General features: G+C 38.6%; 1 protein-coding gene across 4 annotated transcripts in view; it reads right to left on the bottom strand.

The window, feature by feature from the left end:
* The window catches only part of LRBA (LPS responsive beige-like anchor protein), a 365,003-nt gene that overhangs the window by 235,213 nt on the left and 110,968 nt on the right, over nucleotides 1-18,822 (bottom strand). For all 4 annotated transcript variants that reach the window (XM_033059906.1, XM_033059908.1, XM_033059907.1 and 1 more), the window contains 2 exons: nucleotides 14,248-14,312; nucleotides 2,309-2,417 (listed from right to left, as the gene is read on the bottom strand). In XM_033059906.1, coding sequence (XP_032915797.1) covers nucleotides 2,309-2,417; nucleotides 14,248-14,312 — 174 coding nt within the window. The remainder of the gene's footprint in view (nucleotides 1-2,308; nucleotides 2,418-14,247; nucleotides 14,313-18,822) is intronic.

Below are 18,822 nucleotides of genomic sequence, written 5' to 3'. Positions count from 1 at the left end.
TGTCCTTGCAACATAATGTAAATCTCTACAAAATCTGACTCAGATATTGCAACGCTCATCTTCATCATTACTTTTAGAAATGGAGAATTGCAATCAGGTAGCAGTAAACATACTAAAGATCTTTAAAAAGAAAATTGAAGGTTGGATTTTTGCTGAACCAGTGTCAACATGGACTATTGCATATGCAATATGACACCAGACTTGCAAGTCTGAATAAAAAAGAAAAATGGGTAATATTTCTTTCCTTATTTCTCATCTGAGAGCCTTTATCCCTCCTCAACCAGTCTCAGTTCCTTTCTCCTTAGCACTCAGCAGGCAAAACTCCCTTCTGATCTGAATCACACAAGCCCATCCCAACAATTTCTTTAAAAAACCTGCAACTAGTAATTACCAGAAGCACAAAACATTTTTTAATGTGATCAAACCCACATTCTCATATTTTCCTGGACTAAATCTCATAGGATCAGTCCTCTGCTCACTTTCTTCATCTATTACATCTTAAGACATGGATGGATCATGGTACACCAGAATTTGTTTGTTAATGTGGTACCTGCAGACTCAGATGGATATGACTAATGGTTCCTCTTTCCACAGAAGAACACAACACCGACTAAAGTCTGTCACAAATATAAGGTTCTTTACACACATGGTAGAATCCAATAGTTGTATATCCTCAGTTTCTATGCCTGTGGAAACCAAAGTTTTTCCAACACAGGAACAAAGCTAAACTGGATAAACAGACTGCTGGTATTTGAGTACACCATTTTCCATTTAAGTTCACCTGATGACTTAAATCTCTTGAGCCACCACAGAGACAGGACAGCCTAAAACATCAGCCAACTCTCATCCCAGAGACTTGTCACAGCAGAACTCAGAGCTCTATTAAAAATGTAAGCTGATGCCCTGTTTAAATTTCTTCCAGACACCATAAAAGATACCTTGAGGCTGAACAAGGGCTAAGAGTGCAGCTGTCACTGAACAACTGTATTCACAGAGAACCTGTATTTATATGACAGAACCCTGCATTTCTCTCACATTTCCTACATACACACACCCCTCTTTGCAAATAGTTTGCATCTGAAGGAAAAAAGTGGGCTGTACATCTAATCAATAACACCATGTCATGCATGGAGTTTCTGCATAAATCCAGAGCAAAAGAAGTCAAGCATGTCCCAGTCCAATGATTATCAGGCAACAGAGTAAAAGGATGCACTTTTCATCTCCACAGGACTGTCGCCAAACCCTTGATGTAATAAATGAAACATGCCTGCTATTTGACCACTGCAGAACGGTACTGTAGATACCTTCCAACATCTCTGTTTGCAGGAGGGGGTAACTAGCTCTAGATGAAGTGCAGATATGTTATTAGACAACGCACAGCTTGAATCCAGGGGCCAACACAGATGACCTCTAGAACATAAGCACTGTCTAAGACAAATATGCTTTCATCTTTGGGGAGTATTTTTTCAAGTAAAGATTTAAGAGGAAAACAGTTTAGAAATACGTTAAGCACAAATGTGCCTTCAATCTCTTAATGCTTCATTTTAAAAACAAAACCACAAGTAATATCACATGTCAGAAGAAAGACAAAGTACTCTTTAAGTAGAATATTAGTGAATTGAGAGAGATTTAGCTTCATTTTCATTTACCCAATAATTAAAGCACAGAGAAAACTGATATATAATGTAACCAAGATCCTAAACTGAAGGTATTACCAAAGTGATTCAGAAAACAGGTTTGGTTTTGGTTAGAAGTAATACAAGTTTATTACAAAAACAGAGACTGTCATTTCACTTTAGATTCCCTTAAGTGGGGTGAAAGTATGAAAACATAGCTAAACCACACTGAGGCATGTAAAACATAAGGAGAATGGGTTTAGAGAGGGATTAGTTAAATAGCAGATGACACAAAGAGAAAAAAGAAAGTAATTTCTCATTTTGCACTTCACAGGCTGTTACCACTTATCTTCAGCAAAGTGTTTTTTTTCAGACCTGTATCTTGACTGTGATGCTAAGCAGCTCTAACACACACAGTGATATTTGCTAAATGGAGAAGAGCAGCATTTGGTATGATAAAATCCTCTCCCCTACAATCTACAGTGTGCAGATTTCAACAAGTTCTGAGCTGCTCTGCTCAGCCTGTTTTCCCATCAGAGTCAGTGGCAAACTCATCAAATCCCCCAAAGCACCTTTCAGAGTAGAACCTCCTAAAGCCTGCAAAGCCCATATCTCAGCCTGGAATCCTCAAGCACAGTGGGATGGTTATGCTTTGGTGTTTTGCTTTCTTTAAAACAAATTTCCTTTCTTACCTCAAATTCAGCATGGCGGTTAATATCCTCCGCCCTCTGTCTGCTCAGGATAAATTCTGCTTCATTAGCCACTCGTACCAGATGCTCCTTCATGGTTTGACTCAGCAACCTGAAGACAGAGAAGATTTAAGAACTGCCTTAAAAGAACGAAGTTAAAAAAAATAATCTGAAAATACAGTGTATATATATGCAAATATGTTGGGCTCTTATGACTGACTTTATTGTGCTAAGAAAAGAGAATAAATAAGGTTGGAGGGTAATTCTCTGGCAACTAGTAAAATTGTATTCCAATAGTAAACCAAAGTAAACATTAAACAAAATGTAAACACTCCAGACAGTCATTTGTTTCACCTGAAATAGAGACATGTAAGAAAAATCTTTCACATCCACCACAATATAAAGTAAGCAGTTTTTACATATAAACATCCACAGTTAAAGCTCTAACATAATTGATGTAAAATCTAAATTTTAAAAAAATGCAATGCAATATAGTTCTTCCTCCAAATGCAAGATTGGAATTTTATGGTAAGTATACATTTAAGTAATATTTTCAGGATTATAAAACATTCTCAGTCTCACAAATGAAATGCTAAGATATACATTGTTCCAGGTTATGTTCAGAATAAAGCTGTAATTCAAACTGAGATTTCTGAGGCCTTCATAAACCCTGAGTTTATGAATGGCAGCAGAGCTGACAGATTGAATTACAACCCAATTATTCTCTGAGTTCACATATTGTTACCAAAAACATTTCCTTTTTAATTAGTTACATTGGGATTCATAAAGCTAAAACTGGCTATACAGGAGCCACACTGTTTTAGAAGGTGCACATTTTCACAGGTTCACTCACACATACACCAGATAAACCCATTACCTGCTCTATTGATTAGCTCTTTAAAATATCTGTTACTAAACTTCTTCTGTAAGGTTTCCAGTTGCAGAAAAAAGAATAGCAGAACACAAAATCATTTGCTTTCCTTGAACATATAAACTAAAGCACATTTCAACAAGTTCTGAGTGTACTGAAAGGCTTTCTGTACCACCACAGGATTTATTATGGATGTCTTCTAATGCATCCAGTGTTAATTTTAACCACAATAACTTATCTGAAATAAGGCTCCACCTGTCTCTTACTGTGTGTTTGAAAGAGTGATGCTCTGCTGTCTCTTGCTATGCTTTCAGAATTCCGCATGTGCAGGAGACTTGGAGGTCACATGCATGCTCCTATGAGAAGGAACCCAGAGGCAGAGCAACACCTGAAGCTCTTTGTTCCCTGCCCCTCTCATTCCTCTCTCACAAAACTGCAGCACAGCAGCCAAGTGAGGCCACGAGCCCAGGAACAAGCCAAGTTGGTGGATTAGTCTCTCCTAAAGGATGAAGTCTTGAAATAAGAAATATGCACAATTTACTGACTTCACCTTCTGTTTGGGGAGGCAAGTTACAAAAGCCACTAGTTTAAAACATTATAATTCCTTTATTTTTTTTCTGTTTTTAGTCACTATTAGAATGAATGTAGCTGTTGAGTAGCAAGCATACAACTCTGCCAATTTATCTGCATGCATTAGCGACAAACCAGCAACAGAAACTGTAGAAGCAATTGCAGAGTCTGGGCAGATTCCAACTGTTTGACTCTTTCTCCATGATCTCTGGTAGCACATTCAAATCTGACACTTTAGCACTTAAATAAACTTTTTTTTTATTGAACTAAGAACTGTTTTTAAAATTAAGGGGATCACAAACGCTCACATGCTATGATATCATGTATTACAAGTTGCACATAACGCAGTTGGACAATATTCCATTATTTTCCCTGAGTTTATCAATACCAATATCTTCTGCTAGCTTGACCAGACTTTGAAAAACACCAGCTGTCCTCTAAAAGGTCTACTTTTAATCCAACACTAATTATACACTCTAAGTCTCACTTTTCCTTTATCTGTTTAAGAAATCACCCTATATAATAATTAACACTTCACAACACGGTTTTCCTTTTTATCTACCAAACAAAACCAGTGAGTAGCCCAGCACCTGCTATGCATGTCCAGGAAGGATGGATGTGCTCCAAACAAAGCAAAGAACTGCATTCCCTCACACAGGAACAACCTTGTCCAAACAGACCAGAAGTGCACCTAGTGAAAACAAACACACTTCAAGCTCCAGGAAGAGCTTTGTCTCCTATAGATCAGTTGTCTTTTCTGTCAACCCCAGCCCTCCTTACTGATCCCACACACTTTCCTCACTTTCACTATGATACTCCACACAGGGTTGATGAAACTGAGTCTTTTTTTTTTTTACATTCAATAACTTTACATTTAAATCTCTCTTTTCAGTTCAACCTCTTCCAAACACTGCATATGCTTGGACTAGCTCTCTCATAACAAACCAAATTGCATTATCATCTAGGGCAGTTTGGAGTTTCTTTATGAAAACAGTATCCATATACATGGCATACCAGTCAGATTTCTATTTTGAATTTAGCACTTAAGTATGGAACTTTGCAAAATAAATATATATATATATATATCTTGTAATGTATGTACCAAATGTAATGATGGCATGATATAATAGAGGAGTCTGTAGCCATCATTAAAAATCAAAGGCAAATATGAGCTCACAACACCTGTATAAATGAACACACCTCTGCTTATATGTTTAAAATGAAGTTTTAATCACCTACTAAACACACATTTTGGGAACCTTGGCAGCTGCTAGTTTTCCCTTTAACGGAAACAAAATGTTGAACAGAAATTTGTTACGTGTAGCTCACTGCTCTCAATAAAACAACTGTGCCCAGGCAAGCAGACCATTGCTGAGGTAAGGACAGGAATTGACTCTTGCTGAAGGATTAGCCCAACTCCAAACTACACACAACAGATTTTGTACATGTGGGAGAGCATAGAAACTGAATCACCTAGTTCAGGTAACATTGTCTTCTAAAGAAAAAAAATGTTTAGAAACATCTGATTCTCCTCACTAAGACAGTAAGAGGCACTTCATGGATTTAAAGGATCACAACAGTCCTTGCTGGTTCCTGCTCTGGCCTGCCACACAAACTGATCATGAACATCTGAAAACAATTTCATTTCCTCTACCAAGTCTGTACCTTCTTTATATACTACAAGGGACGTTCCAGAAAGATGCCCTTTTTTTTTTCTTTTGAAGTTTATCAAATCATAAATTGGTTTCAGTTGGAAGGGACCTTAAGGATCATCTCCAACCCCATGCCAGGGGCAGAGATACCTTCCACTGGACCAGGTTGCTCAGAGCCCCATCCAGCCTGGCTTTGAACACTTCCAGGGATGGGGCATCTGCAACCTGAGTCCAACCAAAAAGATATTTTACATCCTATTTTCCCATAATGTAGTTTCATAATACGGCAATTATCGTCAATTAAAAGAAAAAAAAGGAAAAAACAAAAAAAAGGAAAAAACAAACAAACAACATTCCCTAACTACTTATGTGCTTTTATCCTGATTTTTTTAGTGTCCCAGCAACTAGACTATGTTAGTTCTTTTCTGGTTAAATAAAAAATTTCATCTAAAACACATTAAATGCTTTTTTTTTTTTTTTTTTACAGCAAAAGGACAGTTTTTCCTTTCTTTGAGGAAACAGACCGATTGAATTTTTTGTCTTTTTCAAAGTATGCACACCCAATCTTAAAGATAATCTCAAGTCTAGTCATTTCCTTCATGCTGCTGCTTCATAATCCCTGTATGAACATTCATGGACCATGCTTGCCTTATATTATCTCATCTATCTGCTGATTTTTTCAGTACTATTAAACACCAAAATGCTGTTGAATGTGCTGATTTACATTCCACCTTCCTGAGAGATTCCCTTCTTGTTTGTTTTTATATATGACATGCTATTGGATTATTATTTTCCTGACCTTAATACAAGAAGAATGTGCATGGAGTGTAGATGGACACATCTTAGAAGTTAGACATGAGTATCTATGAGTGTAAAGACTCTGGAGCTACTCTTCTGCTCGCAGTGCACACCAGATTCAAGGTCTCAGAATGACTTTTCTTTCCAAGCACTTTTTTCCCAGACTGAAATGTTTTAAAACATGTGCTTAACTTTGAAAAGATGAGTAGCCTAGTAAAAACAAGCATGGGGATGGATTCCATGCTGGAAGTTAAATATATACTTGCATATTTTGCTGGGTCAGGAATGAAGTGCTAAACCACTGAGAGGAGTTCCAGCCAAATACATGAGATAGACTGATTTCCATTGTTATGCTGGAAAACTGAGAGACACAGAACTAAGTATTCCTCTGATTTCTGGCTGCTGAATGCTTAGATGAACAAGTAAAAAAGTTAAGGTTTTCCTTACAAAAATTAAGAGGCACAAGAGGCAAACAATTAAACAGAAAACTATGTGCAAAGCAAAAGCAAATTCTGGGTTAGTATTACTGATGTCTAACAATTATCACTTTTAGTCAAATTATGAAAAAAGCTTCTAAAGTGACACTGACAAAAGCTGTTTAGGCACAAATCTATCACAAAGTACTGCAGGGAGAGGTTGTAAGTTCCAAGTGCTCCACAATAGAGAACTCTGAGACAGCCAAGCAAGGTAACTCTCCTACTTGAACTCCTTCCTCATAAACTTGGCACACAGGAGATTCTCTCACTTAAAAGAGGGGATGTTCTACACGGATACACATGGACTTTTATGGGATCTGACTATTAAAGGTGCTAAGTGGTGGAATTACTGTTGAAAGGGTGTTTTACAATTGCTTTGTGAAACACAGATACTTTACAGATACTCTACTGAATTCTCAAAAAATACAGTTAGTCCACAAAATCTTAAAGACTGAAGTTTGAACAAATTTATTGACTTAAAATAGGAGACCAAAAACAAACACAAACAAACAAAAACAAAACAGAACAACAAAATAAAAAAGAGCCCCACCCAAAGCTGTGTAGATGCACCAAAATGCTGACTTGGACATGACGTAGTATTAAATGAAACACAACTTTGAAAAGGCAGCTGATGGGGGGGATGCACCAATCCAAAATTTTCTATCTAGGAGAGCCTCTTAGGACATATCAGAGCCCATTGAAAAGTGTTGTGTTCACACATCAGAGCCACTGCACAGTACTACAAGAGATGATTTCTGAAAATGTCCCATCAGATGGCAATAGTAGAATACATGTATGCACACACAATACAGAACAGATACCTTCTTCTTACTCTTGCAATAATTTAATTTTTTAAAAGCACATGTTACCAAAAACTTTCGACGTTAAAAAAAAAATTTCAGAACTCCCAGGCACTCAAAAGTGGTTTATGAATTTCCTTTTTCATAGACCCAGCAAATTAATTATGTATTCCAACAAGAAAAACCTACCTATGTCACATACACACCCTTCAAAACTCAGTGAAATAAAAAACTGCTTCAAAAACGGCTGTGCACGTCACAGTATACCTTAGTGCACAAACACACACACAAAAAAATTAGGTAGCATCAAGAACCCCACTCAAGCCAACAGATTCACCTCTGAAACACATCCAGGCTGCAATTCCTAATTTTCAGTACATTTAAAATGCTGTTTTAAGTCTAGCCTAATGACCTTATGTATTCAAATTCACACATTAACAAAGCTGCTGCTTCTTTTTTTTTTAAACAAACCAAAACAATAACATCAAGACTCAGAAAAGAAATCATCAAAAATCTCTTTTACAAACCGTACCACTTAAACAAAGGATTGTTTAAAAATCTAAAAGCAAGGAAATGTGGAGAATTTGTATTTATTCTTACAAAACAAGACAGAGGTGCAGTTTCTATGCTATCAGAATCTCAGGGCAAGAAGGCTGCAGCAAGGGGAGCAGTACTAGCAGTAATCAATTCTACTTTGGACCAGACTGCATTTATCATTTTTCTCCTGAGCCTTTTTTGGTCAATTATGCACAAAGTCTGTCAGTTATCATCCATTTTTTCATTAATAGCTCTATTCTTCTAAGTATTTTTCCATCACAGTAGTTGCTCCTATGGCAACACAACCCTCCAACATTCATTCCTTGAGAGTGACCGCAGCACTGAGAGTGAGAGACAATTCAATGGGGCAGCCTACATCTGTCCCCCATTTTCCATTCAGAAAGCATCCAAGTAATTGGCCAGCCAGCCTGATTGCCAACTATTTCAATATTAAAAATATTTGCATCCATGATCAGTCAAAAGCAATACACTCAATTTAAGACAAGGAACAGCAGGTGACTTGTGTTTAAATTTTGTTAGTACAGCTCTTAAATTCCTCCCCATCCCCCTCAGCTACGGAAATACAGATGATTACAGCATTCCAGATTTTATACTATTAGATCTTACGTATTCAGAGAATAATACCAGTTGCATTTGGTTGTTTCTGGAGAGGTTTGGGACTTTTTTTCAGTTGGTTGATGGAATTTCTACTTGCTAAGGATGTTGAATTTGCATTCTACACATCTTCCTTCTTCTCCCAATAACTTTTGAATTTACTGTATAATTCAGTTAAATATTTTTCATAGAACGCTATAGTGTATAAAAAATAATAATTTTAAATACAAGGGAGCATAAAATCCCTTGCAAGATCCTTTGGGGAAAAAAAACCCAAAAATTATTTTCAACTACATTAAAAGACACATTAGAAAATGCTGATACAGAGGGGAAAATTCTGACTACATTTCATTCCTCATTAGACAACAAAGACTCTGACAATATTAAAAAAAGCCACAGAAAAACAAACATGGATACGTTTGTGAATCCTTATGTTTTGGGTTGCCTAGATTGGATAAGGATTTGAAAAAGCAAAGATAAGGAGAGGAAATTATATATGGATTCTGCCAGTTTAATGAGATTTTCTTTAAACCAAATGTTTTGTGACATTTCTTCAGTGAATATTCATATACAAGTGAATAAAAATGTAAGCATAGAACACTGTTCCATAATTCTTCGGATGACCAAGTAAACTGCGCTTGAGAAAATTAAAATTAAGCATCTTCAAGAGTCTCTTCAACTGAAAATTGGCAAGAATAATTGCTGCAGCATGCTTAGGAGACTGATCCCTCAACCCCTGCCATGCCAAACCCATTATCACCCCAAAGGGGATAATAACTGTCATGCCTGGTCTCGAGCTCGAGTACGTTTGTTAGTGCCCTGACTGATACAGAAAACAAGATCCAGCATAAGAGATGCTTCACACTAAAGTGTGCTAATGAATCACAGCGACAGCAGAGAGTTTTAACCTTCACAGAGCACAGGAGCTGCTCGCTAACTAGTCAAGCACAGGAAATCGGGCTCTAGCAAAAGAGGCATTTGGACATGCGAGGAAATAAAACAAAGCTGCGCTTGTTTTAGTTCCTAAATAATAGCTCCACCATCTTGTGCATAAGGAGGAAACATAATTAGCTCCAAGGTGCAAAAAAGGAATCAGTCTGGACACCTCAGAAGTCTCCAAAGGAGAGGGCTGGCCATGGCAATGAACTAGATCCCTCCTAAAGGATGGTTCTGATGAACAAATTCCCTCACCTCTCTGGTTCAGGCTCCAAAACAGACTCTCCCTAAAGGGAGGACCCAAAGTGAAAGGCAAGCACAAAGAATGAAATGCAGACTGACAGAAGTTCAGCAGGCTAAAGAAAACATTTTCCAACCTATCCTTCTGCTGCACAGATGGCTCAGTACGTGGAGGAGCCCTGGGCACAGGCACCTTTTTAACAAGGTTTCAAAGAGCATTAATAGTGTTCCCAGACACTACAATAACACAGAACAATACTTACTACTTTCTATTAAAGCCAGATTAATGTTAAACGTAGCAATACATTGAAATTGAGGTGTCTTTTACCACACAGAAAGAGGTTATTCTCCAGTACCTGCTCCTTTACCTTTTCACTTATACTCTGTAGCTCCCTGGATTTCCATGCTGGCTTTTTTCTTTTTACTATGCTTGTAACCTGGACTTCAATATTTCAGTTGTGTATTTCAGTTTTAAGCATGTTCACAGTTCTGTATTTCCACACACCAGCCTCTTGTTTGGAGATTTTCTTTCAGTTCAAGACTCAAAATTTCACTGGGCGCAAACTAATCAATTCTGCTCTACACGTGAAGTGGGCGTGATCTACCTGGAAAGGCAGGGAGCAACTCTTCTGTGGAACACATGAGTTACTTGTGATCATGAGGAAATTCAGCCCAACACACTCTGAATGCAGCACACACACTGCAGACCTTACGAGTCCCAGAGGCAAACTTTCTGCACATATTTCCGTCCAGGGAATCCTAGCCAAAACACAGCAAGCCTAAACATAAAATTTCCAACTGCTGTGAGAGAGAGAGGTACATTCGTACCTTTCACATAAAGGCAAAAAATACATTTGAAAGTAAGTAGAAGAAGAGATTTACATCTCCCCTTCTAGACTTCTTCCAGAAAGATTTTTCAGTCATCTTATTTGCCCAGTAAAAAAAACAGAACAGTAGAACACACCTCAAGCTGGAATATCCCATCAGTAAAAAAAAAATATCTAGTAAAAAACACTGGGAATTAAACTCTGGTTTACAAGGATTATAGGATGACAACAGTAATTCTGTGATTCCACAAACTCTAGGCAGTTCTTCCTATTTATTTATTCTAACTCTCATGTCATGGTGCCCTACAGACATCCTGCCCTATGTGCTTAACCAGTTCCATCCTTTCTACAATCACCTTGACATATTTTCTTGAGCATTTGTAGAAAGAACTTAAAATTCAGATTTTATTATATAATTATGCAGCTAAAGTCTAAATCAGTATAATTTAGATATTTTCTTAAGTTTCAATTAAAAGACTTCATCTTTTGGAGTTTCTAAGACTACAATACTATGGCAAAAATACACAAAAAATAGCAAATAGAATAAAATACAAGGTCTGAGATATTTTAGTCCAAGTGTTAGCATATGTGCAAGAAAAATAATGTGCCAACTGCATAAAGAGAAGGAAAGAGTACAGTAATTTCACGAATACAAGCCGCACCAATTTGACCAAAATTTTGGTGGAAACCCGGAAGTGTGGCTAATATTCCGGGGCGGCTAATCTATTAACAAAATTCTAAAAGCTGCCAACACGGAAGTGAGAGCCCGCGGCAGCCCCAAGCCAAGCTGGAGCCCGGCCGGCCCCGGCAGAGGTGGGAAAGCCTGGCAGAGGCGGGGCCAGCAGTGTCGGGGGCGGGCGGCAGAGCCTGAGCCAGCAGGGCGGGGGAGCCTGGGAGAACTGGGGCTAGCAGTGCAGGGGAGCATGGCAGAAGCAGGAAGGCCGGCGGGTGGGGCTGCCTGGCAGCGGGGGAAGCCCAGCATAATCGGGGCCAGCAGCGTGGGGGAGCCCGGCGGTGCGGGGGCCTGCAGTGCCGGCCAGGGCGAGGAAACGCGGCGGCGGTGCAGACAGGAGGGGGCGGCCGGCGAGCCTGGTGGCGGCGGCGGCAGCCCTGCCGGCGGGGCGAGCGAAAGCGGCGCTCGCGAAAGCGCCGCCCGGCGAGCGAAAGCGCCGCCGCGAGCCGCGAGCCGCGAGCCGCGAGCCGCGAGCCGCGAAAGCGCCGCCGCGAGCCGCGAGCCGCGAGCCGCGAGCCGCGAGCCGCGAGCCGCGAGCGCGCCGCCGCGAGCGCGCCGCCGCGTGCCGCGAGCGCGCCGCCGCGAGCCGCGAAAGCGCCGCCGCGAGCCGCGAGCCGCGAGCCGCGAAAGCGCCGCCGCGAGCCGCGAGCCGCGAAAGCGCCGCCGCGAGCCGCGAGCCGCGAGCCGCGAAAGCGCCGCCGCGAGCCGCGAAAGCGCCGCGGGGCGGGCGCGGCGCTCGCGAGGCGCGCCGCGGGGCGAGCGAAAGCGGCAGCGGGGTGGACGGCGAGCCCGGCGGCGGCGGCAGCACCACCCGGCCAGCCCCGCCGAGCCGTGGCGCTGAGCTGGGCCACCCGGCCCCGTCGGCAACCATGAGCGGGCCGAGCCTTCCTGGCCCCGCCCCGAGCCAGTAAAGCCCGCTATGCCGCGATCCTGTTACTAATTGGCCAATTTGTGAAAGCTGCGCACGGATTCTCGCGACGAACGAAAGTGCGGCTAATATTCGGGGTGCGGCTTATCTATTGACAAAGACAGCAACATTGTCGAGGCACCGGGGGTGCGGCTTATAATCCGTGCGGCTTGTATTCGTGAAACTACTGTAGTTCTGGAATACAGTTCCTATCATTTGAGGGATAATAGTTTCATTTTGGTGAATGCTGAAAAGCCACAAAGCACTGCAATTCAGCAGTAACTATAAAGGCTCCTATAAACAGCAATGGAGGAAAATGGAGACAGATAAAAGGAGTCATTTTTAAGAAATTAATCCCCTCTCCTCTTCACCATAATGAATGTTATGCTCCCACTTAAAAAAAAAAAAGAAAAAAAAAAGAAAAGAAAACCCAACTCTGCTACATGTCAGAAATGAAATGAAGTAACAATTACACAGACATTTTCTGCTAACCAAAACCACACTTCCAGTCTTCAAGGGATCATTTGTCCCTGAGACAACCACTCTGGCTCAGGCTAGACTCTAAGTTATTGATGTTGTTTATGGAGGTGGGGGAGTGATTCCATCTGTCTGTGATGGGCACTGCATGTTTTGAAGAGAAAATAGTCAATTCCAAACAGTTTACTGATAGAAAGCCTGACCTGGATGAGCTGGATGGCTACTGGGTGACTGCCATGCACAGCTCGGTCTCAGCAACTGATTTGTCCATGATAATCATCTTACACAGATGAACCTTACATTGTGGTTTACATGTGTGTGGGATCTCTATGTTATCTATGCTAATAAAACATTAATCAAGGGCCAAATTTATAGCAGGCATTTTGTAAGTAAGGTCAAGACAGGTCAGCCTCACATAATAGGAAACAACTACAGGCTAGATCTTAACACTGTAACTGAACACCCTTGTTACTTTACCTTGGCCCTTGGGATCAAGACTAGTAGCAAAATGTTTTTCCTGCCTCAAAATGGTGTTTCCCCTACCATAAAGTGAAATGCAACCATTAAAACCCATTAAAATGGTCATTATTTTTATGTATCTTGAGAACATCTACATCTTAAGAAAAAAAATCTCAAATAGTCATTTGCCCCATTCCTACAATGATAAAAAGATATTTATATGGTGTATTAATTTATGTGATAAATTATTCCAGGTTTAGTTCAGTAGCTGTCCTAATCACGTAAAATTTATTTTCTATTTGGATTCTCACTAGCTGAGTTACTCACTAACAGAAGTTACATTTAAATAAATGGCATTTCTTATTATGCACCTTAGCTAACTCATTACGATATTTTTAAAAAATCCTTTAGAAAAAAGTAAATATTGCTCTTAGTCTGCCTCAACAATCAATTTGTAATGAAGAAAATATTGATGATTCTGAACACTGACTACAAGTCAAAGAGCATGGCCTCATCACCTGCTCTGTCATTTTCTATAAGTTCCAATAATATACATATAAAGTTATGGATAGAACATTAAACTAATTGGCTATATTAAGAGGCTTTTTTCCTTAGAGGGACTCTCCTCCTTTCTAGTTTAAGAGATAGGTCAGAAATAAATGAGCAAACTGGAATCTAATTTTTGAGACAGAGGCTTATCTTACAATTCCTAGCAGTAATGTCTTTCAAATATCAATTCCCTTTCTCAAGAGATTAGCTGAATACAAATTATAGTTTCAACATTAACCAGTACACAAGGACAGGAAGAAAGAAAATCCATGACACATAGATAAGCAAAGTATTTAATGAAACTAAAGAGCATTAAGATTCTGCAAAATCCCATATTCAGAATTAGAACCAAAGTACTAAAGAACATAAAACCATGCTCATAAAACTCAAAGAAAATCACACAAAAAGGAAGAAGAAAAATTATTTTTAAAAATTTTCAATACACAGAACTCTCTGAAGGCTAAGGCAGAGATGCTATCAAATATTGTGACTTACCTTCCTTCATTAACAAGCTCAATAAAGGCCAGGCCAGCATTCTTCTGTATAGAGTTTTGCCACTCCTGGGTAAAGATAAAAAAGAAGAGAAAACTAGTTGTATAAAAACAAAGCTTGGAAGAGGCATTTTCAGAGACAAAAATCATACACCAAACACACAAAGCATTAATTGTGTGCTGATCAGGAAGCAATGAATGCCAGCATGAAGGAACAGGGCAGCATCATTTACTTAAGGTCATGTTAAGAGAAGAAAATCCAAAAACATCTCAGAAAGGATTCCATCATTTTCTTTTGTTATGTCATGTAACAATCCTGAACTTGCTTGATTCAGGGATGTTTTCTGCCTTATTGAACCATGATAGTGCTAGAAACTGTTTCACATTAAGACAAGGCTCATTCCTTAGACACAAATTCCTCTTGCAGTTTAAAGCCTAGCAGGCATATTTCCTAATAGTAATCCTCACTTCAGCATCACATAGTCATCTCTACTCATTTAAAAAAAATCTGTTAACAATCCAAATATTACACCACTAACACACAATGTTTTTAAAAAATGAAACACTTTTAACACACTGAAATTATGCTAATGGTGGATGAACATGCACTGCAGAGTCCTTAAATCCACTTGAAGGTTGAATTAAGTAAAATTCTACACCTCTTATACATGTAGGTAGGTTTTGCCTGGCCCCCACAAGAAACACAGGGGAAAGCAGCAAACTCAGATGACCTGTCACTGAGGCTTGTTACCCTCATTTGAAAGATGAGAAGAAAACAAAATTAGTTAACTAACACACAAATAGATTTTTTAATCCTAGACCACACAGCAACAAGCTAGCCTAGCTAAAAATTAAGAGTAGCAAATTTGTGTACCTAATCTTTTGGGGAAAATGTAGAGGCAAATAGAACAGGACAAATACAGTTCTTGATTTACACTCTTCAACTCTTCTAATCTAATACAAAAACCTGATTCTGCAGCAGACAGACAGTTAAGTTTCTTGTGCTTTTCCACATCAATTTCCTTGATTTTTTACTCTTTGTTCTATGAAATAATAATTCTACTGATTATCTACGTGAGTATTTATATCACTGTGGTTATAAAAAAAAATCTCATCAGCTCCAAGGTAGGAAAAAAGTTCAAAGGAGGAAATATGTCTTAAACAAATTTCAGATTTCTGAATGTAGGAGGTTTTTAATACACAGTGTCAGGGTGCATTTTTTGGTGCTCAGTGTTGCAGAATTACCTCTCAGACTGTGAGACAAATGTTTGCTCAGACACACACTGAAATAACGTTGTTATTTACAACTTAAATCCTGCCCCTCTGCCCATATACACCAAAAAAAATTCCAAATTTCAAATGCAGGAGAGAAATTATAACTTTGATTTCTCAATCTGTTTTTCCAGGCATAACACATGCTTGTCATGTTTATCATGCTCGTCATGTTTAATCTGCAACATTGTATTACAATTTTTAAGGAGTCAGAGTTAAAAGCAGAATTACTGCAACTTGTGATGCATTATTCATCACAAATTATAAATGTATTCCAGTGGAAAACAAAAGAGGGATTTTAGTTTCTAATATTCTAAACAAAATAGCATATGCAAATAATCCTTCAAAGAGATTTTAAATGTAGTATCAGGTTCTAAATATTTAGCTTTGTACAATGATAACTGAAACTATTCTGTTAGCTAAAGTGTGAGAAAACTCAAGAAAAGAAAAATCATTTTTTCCACTTATGACACTGCCCATCTGTTGTTCTGCTCTCTAAAGAACTCACAACAATACTTGAAAATTTAATTGGTGAAGATGGAGGCTGCCAAAAGTGAAAAGAAAGTGCATTTATCATGATACTTTTCAGCATTTTTCTCTACATCAGACAACATCAAAGAAGGTGTTAGTCTAAACATTTTCATAAATCACAGCTGAACACACCCTAAAGCTTATTTTAATAGTTGAAAGAAAAGACTAATGGTCTTCATCTTTCATGAGCCATTCAATATTTCCCCACAGTATATGTTCACTCTCAAACAATTACACTCAGTATACATATTGCATTATTATATCAGCATCTTAGTTATCCATCTCCCAAAGGTATTAGGGAAAAAACATGTTAAAAGCCTCAAACTCAACCACTAATGCAACTAAATAACTACAAAACACATTTCAGCACTTTTCTGAGGAAGGGCTGTAAGGGAAGATCAACTGAGACAATAATTTCATACCTGTTCTAAGCTGTAGGTAATTGCCCATCATTTCCCGTGGCTGTAAATGTTCAGTGACCAAGAGACATCATCTACTTCTAATGCTTTTGGTCACTGAACACTCAGCAGTGAGAGAGGGGGAAAACCAAGAAGCACTGGACACAAATCCAAATAACTCCAATGAAAAATCACCATGACAAGGAGACAAATAAGAAATCACATTTTATTCAAATACTGTGTCTGATAAGGAAATAACTCATTATTGTGTCACCTATTTCCTTAATAGAAACTATGAACAGTCCCATAATACCCTAGGCAAGGACTAAAACCTTTCCTGAATGGTGGTGCAAACCTCATCTGAATTATAATTTTGTATGGAATAACATACTACATTTCCTTTCTATGCAGCCTAACTCTGAAATGTGTAAAAATACATCCCCAAACCTCTATAGCTTTAATTTTATATCATCAACAAGTTTCATTAGCACACTCTTACTGAGTGCACAAGGGTCATTAAATGAAATCATTAAACAGTAGTGGTCTTAAACCCCTCCTTTCAGAAACTAATAATCTCCCTCAAGGTTGATATCATGACCTGTTGTCCCATTTGAGTAATGCTGGGGTTATTTAATCTATTTTACAGTGGGGTTTTTTAATTAACCTTAATTAATGATCAGTTGTATGACAGCACCAAATGCTCTAATAAAACTCATTAATTACTACATTTACCTCTTTTTCTAGGAAATACCAAGACCAACAGCATGCATTAGACTATAATCAAAGACCAAAACATACAAAATACCACAAACTGGATTAAACCATAACCAGCAACAAGATTAGTGCAGCAAACAGTCTTTAGCACTTGTACATCCCATTTTATGGCATTGTACCTAGATGTGTATGTGTAGCAATCTCAGCCTTCAGATATCTTTCACACTGTCTTCAAAAGTCTTTCACACCATTTGATCCTCATATTTTCTTTCATAAAAACAAAGTCCATTTCTAATCACACGGTGTGATCAGATAAGTGAAGTTCTTAAAAAAATTTCTGCCTTGGAATTTTTTTTCCATTTGTTACTGGCTTCACACCCATTCTGAGTATCCTTGTTCAGAACAAATACTTCAAGAATCTCTTATTCACCCAAAAAGCCTTTTTCTGCAAGCAGTAGATATCAGGAGCCAGCTTCAAAACAAAGAATGCAGGTGGTTCTTTACACAATGTGTAAAGAATCTATCACCAAAAGCATGTCATGGTGATTAAAAGTTCAATAGGATCAAGAGGAGATGGAACAAGCATACACCAAAAAAAACAAACACACTAATATTGGCTAAATACAGAGAAACTACATCCAATTCAGAAAACACTCTGAGCAAAAGCTGCTGGAGAGTGGAAGAGTATCACACTTGTCCTATTTTATTCTTTTTGAGTGCCTCTTTGTGTCTATAGGTGGAGATGGGACAAGAAGCAAAGTGGAGCCTTTATCTAGCCCAATATAATCACTCATAAACTGTAATCACTCAAACAAATGCCAAGAAAATTTTGTTTGTACACATTTTTCTGGTTTGGAATTTGAAATGCTTGCCTGTAGGCAGCAAATGGACATAGCCCTCCTCAGCTGGACACCTTTGGTAAAGTAATATAACCATATTTTATACAATTATGGGAGGGGTGTTGGACCTAGAGGTTCTTTAAGGTCATTTTGAACTCAAACCCTTCTGCAATTCTATGAATACCCCAAAACATACATTCTTCAAGGTATATACAAACATTTCCAAGACCAACCCATCAACTAATCTGATGGCTCAGCAATTAGCCATGGATCTTGAAAAAAGTATTTAAAGCATTTCCAATAGATTAAAACGGCTCTATTTCCAACTGTAGCAAACTGTTCTGCTGCTCTCATTCATATATATATACAGATGCATACTCCTTAAAAACTCATTTTTCCCAGAAAAATAAAAAAATCCTTCCAAACAGTTTAACATATTCTACAATTAAAAATTATTCTAGCAGTTGAAACACACAGTAATCAGCAGGTAAAAATGAGAAAATTTTTCACTAATCCATACTTCCCATAAAGCTGGTGGAGTTTTGATAATTTATTTTGGTCATGAAACAAAGGAGAAGGATGACTTTGGTACTGACAACTATGAATGGGGCACTAAGGAGCAGGGTGGGAAAATGTGTTAACATATGACTAAGAGACATATTATATCCTAGAGTAAAGGTCAAATCTGCATGAAAAACTTGTTCATAGAGAGATACACTAATCTTTAAGTGCCTAAAGTAAACTATCAAGAACTTTTCAGCAGTGTTTGCACTTGGTGTCAGCACTCTCTCAGCACCACATCCACTACAGGCTTGAATGAACTTA

This window comes from Catharus ustulatus, chromosome 5, assembly GCF_009819885.2.
Source record: "Catharus ustulatus isolate bCatUst1 chromosome 5, bCatUst1.pri.v2, whole genome shotgun sequence".
NCBI lineage: Eukaryota > Metazoa > Chordata > Aves > Passeriformes > Turdidae > Catharus > Catharus ustulatus.
This window is presented reverse-complemented; position numbering and strand designations above follow the sequence as displayed.